The sequence below is a fragment of the Cornus florida genome, unplaced genomic scaffold (assembly GCF_030987335.1).
Source record: "Cornus florida cultivar Cherokee Brave unplaced genomic scaffold, ASM3098733v1 CherokeeBrave_3.0.0_Hap2_Chr11, whole genome shotgun sequence".
Classification (NCBI taxonomy): domain Eukaryota; kingdom Viridiplantae; phylum Streptophyta; class Magnoliopsida; order Cornales; family Cornaceae; genus Cornus; species Cornus florida.
The window spans coordinates 95,865,107-95,870,002 of record NW_026775581.1 but is presented as its reverse complement, the minus strand read 5'-3'; the positions used below and the strand labels follow the sequence as shown (position 1 = coordinate 95,870,002).

The window sequence follows — 4,896 nt, the reverse complement described above, 5'->3', positions numbered from 1 at the left end:
AAGACCCATCATGCTCAAGCCCAAGTTGAGGGTATTTACAGCCCAAGACCATTCCATCAAGGCCGAATCAAGAAGCCATCAGCCCAGCTTGTCGTCAGCCCAGATATGAGTATTTAACATCCGGCCTGTTACCCAAGCCCAACCAGATCAAAATATATTCAGCCCAAGAATGCACAAATCCTACCATTTGAAGAATTTACCGTAGAAGGAAAATTCGGATAGGAAGTTCTGTACAAGGCAAGTTCTATGTATGGAAAATTCAACAATGGAAAGAACTCTATTAGAAAAGAATGGTTATATAGAAAGAATTTGAGGGCAAGCAACGCGAGTCCTACCATAATTTTGCAATCTTTTGTATATAAATAGAGGCTAAGACCTCCAATAAAGGATCAAGCAATTCCACACTTCTCTACACATTGTTCTTATTTATTTTTATTGTTTTTGAGTGAGTTGTTTTATTTTTCTCAGTCATTATTGGTTGAGCAAAATTTTGCACCTACAGGGACCCACCTCAAAATATCTCATCAAGCAATTTTGCTTTCAAGTATTATTGGAGGTGAAAAATAAAATCAATTAAACACCTCTCACTTGCGGATGATCTTTCACATGGAAGCCTAAGTTAATTAAATTTCTATCCCAAAGTCACACTTGATAAATTTTCACTTCTTTCAAGCCTATTTATGAGTGACAAATGGGTGAATTTGTAATTGGTCATAATCCATTAATAATACGTTTGTGGCTAGTTAGAAGTAGGCCATGACCTGAATACTTATAAAAAATAAGTGACTTGGACTTATTGTTCATATTTGAAACGATAACTTGGACCCGAATCTGACTAGGAAAATTTGAAATTCTAAAACTTAAAACCCTTGGTTTGGATTAGCCAAAACTCTCTTTGATGCATGTCCAATTTGAGCTATACTTAGCCTGGTTTAAGTAATAACTATGAATGCTTATAATCAGTGACGGAGCCTGGATTTCAAGTGAGGGGGGTACACTACCAAAAAAAACTAATAATAATACGGAATACACACACACACACACACACACACATATATATATATATATATATATATATATAACTAACTATAAAATTTAAAAAGACAAAGAAGAAGAAAATTATTAAAATATAAAAGGAAAATAAAAATGAAAAAACTTTAAGGAATACACACACACACACACACACACACATATATATATATATATATATATATATATAACTAACTATAAAATTTAAAAAGACAAAGAAGAAGAAAATTATTAAAATATAAAAGGAAAATAAAAATGAAAAAACTTTAATAGGAAATAGTTAAAAAGTTTCGATTGAGGAAGAAAAATTTGACTTTTTCTATTAAGGAAATTTAAGGAATGTGAAGAGTAAAAGAGAAAATAAAGAAAAAATAAGAATATAATTTTAGGAATTACAAATTTGAGGGGGACATTATATAAATTTTGTCATATATATGGAATTTTTTTAAAAAATTACCATATATATTATAGGTTGTTGGCCAATTCAGGAGGACACGTGCCCCCCTAGGCCTTCATTGGCTCTGTCCCTACTTATAATTTAATATCACTAATCTAACATATCTAATGGAGAAGAGAACATAGAGGTGTGACGTGTGAGTAGTAGAAAATTAGAGAGCTAGACAGAGAAGTAACCCATTTTTGAAATGGAGTTCAAGGGAGGTGGAAAGCTGAGTAAATCGAGGTTGCATGTGAAGGGACGCGACTCGGGTACTTGAGGAGATCAAATGTCAAGTTTGATCAATGAAGGCCCATCAAATCAGAAAGAATCTAAACAGCACAGATACAGAATGCAAATACAATATAATACGGATACAACGATATGACAAATTTAAAAATAAAAAAAAATACGAGTATAATAAGATACAGTAAAAAAATAATAACAGTAAATATATTTTTATATAAAAAAAAAAAATACAATTGTTTTATTATCAATTTTAGTAATATTATGAATCTAAATACAATCATTAATATTTTTCTTAATAGTACTTTACTATGTTATTATTGTTGGAATTATTGAATTTTAAAATGTGTTATGTAGTAATTGAGAAGTATTGGATACAGAGTTCAAGTATCTAAAAAGTATCGGATTTGTGTTAAAAAAATTAAAAATATAATTTAAAATTATGAATACGATTAAGATATATCGAACACATATTAATTAGTATTCGAAGAAAATCGATACGTATTCAATACAAGTATGTAGCTCGTAGAAATATTTGTGCTTCCTGATTTGGGAGAGGAAATCTCTAAATTGAAGCAATTTCTGCCAATTTCAACATCTATGACGTATGCTCAAATACCCAAGATTTTTGTTCTTTAATATGAGAGATTTTTTTACCTGTAAAACCCAAAAACTGTTATTGCCATTAAAGACGAAGTTGCTGAAGTGTCTGGAAAACGTAATTATCTAATATTTATGAATATAAAAATAGGCATAGTTAACTTAAAGTTAAATGGTATAATGAGGTCTTCTCATTGGATGCGCACACACACACACACACATATATATGCAGTTTATTTTTAAACGCATTTTAGTTAGTCTAATCGATCCCTTAATAAAAAGTATCCTTACTTTGGTATAAATCAGTAGAACTGCTCTGAATCAAAGAATTGATTCTTTCTTCATTACTTCTTTGGTTTAATTGTCACATGTGTAATATGCCAATCACTAACCAAATTCCCAGACAAACTAGCAAATGCAAAATCATTATTTAAAATTAAGAAAAATTTCAATAGAAATTTTAATTTAAGGAAAGAATATTCCAAATAGTATTTACACAGCATCACGACAAGCATTAACAAACATCACTGCAACCTCATCTTTATTGAGAAGAACAAAAGAAAATTCAGATGCTCCATGGAGATAATAAGCATGTCTGATGAATACAAGACATCAGTCGGTGAAAGAGATGTACGCGCACTCACACAGACTCACGAAATGTACTGACGTGGAACATTCGACTTCGAGCACATCTATAAACAGAGCAAAACGCTTGTAAAGCCATCATCAACAAGAGCAAAATAGCAGCCAGCAGTGTGAGAAATTGCCATGACCCAAACACGTAACTCTTCATAAATTTTCCAACTCTAACCTTCCACCCACCGTTATAATACTTGTTCACATGTTCAATCACTTTATCTAAAAAGGGCACTTTGGTCAACCTAACAGACTTGCTCATCCCATTCCACAGGTTGGCCACTTCTTCATCACTTTTCAAATGGTTCAAAATAATCCCTCTTTCTCTAAGTATCTTTGCATCCTCTTCAGTATCAATAATCCCATTCATTAATTCCGTGTAACGAGTGAAAACCAATGGCCCCGAAGCATTGCATGCTTCATATGCTACTAAATTTCTAAAGATCGTCTCCGTGTTCACGTCTAAACTAACTGTAGGGAGGTACAATGCAACTTTTTTAACATCGAAACTAATGGTTGAGATGCTACCGTTAGTGGGCAACAAACGAACACCGGCTTTGGAGAGCTCGGTGATTGATGGGATTGTGATTTCTTCAACTAGTGGAGGTTTGTTAATGTTAGTATTCGAATTAGAAGTACTCTGGTTTTCAGGTTTCCCTTCTTCTTTATCTTGGAAGAAGAACATATATTCAATGGGTTGTTTCAACACACTAAATAGTGGAAATTTAGAGATTATTGTCCAAGGCAAATTTAGTATCACTCTGACAGGCTTAGAGAATATTACCCTCTTGAGAAGACGCACAGAGACTTTGTTTAATTTTGAAAGGACCTTACAAATCCCGTCAATGTGTTGTTTTACGTAACTTGATTTCCCAAATGAATTTTCTTCTCCTCTCTTGGCATCTTGTTGATCCTCAATTTCAGTTGTTTCGGATGATTGAAGATCTTCCAATTTGGGCACTATCACTTGGTACAAAAAGTCTAGCAAGTGAGTGAGCTGATCAGAGACTCGAACATTTGGTAATTCTTCCATCATCTTGAAGGGGGAAATCTCCATGCACAATCCCATTAACATGGACTGTAACATATCATCCGATAATTCCAGTGATGAAAATTGGAATTCTAGCACCTTTCTTAATAGAAAGAGAGGGATTTGATTCTCCAGCATCACCATGTCGCGAAGAATGGCATTGTGCGCAGACTTTCTCCCTGCAATATCTACCAAATGGGACATCCTAGATGAAACTCTTGTTAGAGTCTTGCCTTCTTTGAGAGCATAGATTTGAAGGAACTCAAGCATGAAGGATGCATCTACTGCCATCATCCAAGCCAAGGTTTCGCCATTGAAATCTAGGTACTTGTGGTAGGAAGCTCGAATCCTCAGCTCCAGCTCTATCAAAGAGCTGACAAGATGTTGGAACTTGAGGCTCTGGAGCTGTTTCTGCATTCTTTTTGCGGCAGCAAGCTTATATCTCTCCATCTCATAGAGCTCGGGACGCCAATAATGGTATGGACCTAGTGCAACTTGTTGTGGAATATATGAATCCGGATCACTAGCCATTAGGGTTTTGGGCACGTTGAAGATGCTGACGGGGATTTCAGCTTCCTCTTCGAGCTCTTCCTCTAGGCTTCTACGGATTTGAATGACCCATCGATGCTCATCAAAGTTTGAGCTCGAGTTTGAGGTCATGATGGGTTGAAGGGAAGACATGTCACTTGTACGTTCTAGGAAATTTAAGGTTTACTATTTTTTATTTTATTATTATTTTTTTTTTCGGTAATTAGGAAAATTAAATTTGTTATGGGTAATGTTTCAGTTTTGGTTTAATTGAATGGCGGACAAGTTAAGAGAATGAGGCTTTAAATAGGTTTAAATGTCACAACATGAAATTAATTTTTGTTAGGGTGTCATAAGAAATGCGTTTCTCGTGTTTATATTAATTTTAAAC

General features: G+C 34.0%; 1 protein-coding gene across 1 annotated transcript; it reads right to left on the bottom strand.

Moving 5' to 3' along the window:
* Nucleotides 1–2,951: 2,951 nt before the first annotated feature.
* LOC132281602 (putative UPF0481 protein At3g02645) lies at nucleotides 2,952–4,637 on the bottom strand. Its single transcript, XM_059783294.1, has one exon. The coding sequence runs from the start codon at nucleotides 4,635–4,637 to the stop codon at nucleotides 2,952–2,954; it is 1,686 nt and encodes a 561-aa protein (XP_059639277.1).
* Nucleotides 4,638–4,896: the final 259 nt, after the last annotated feature.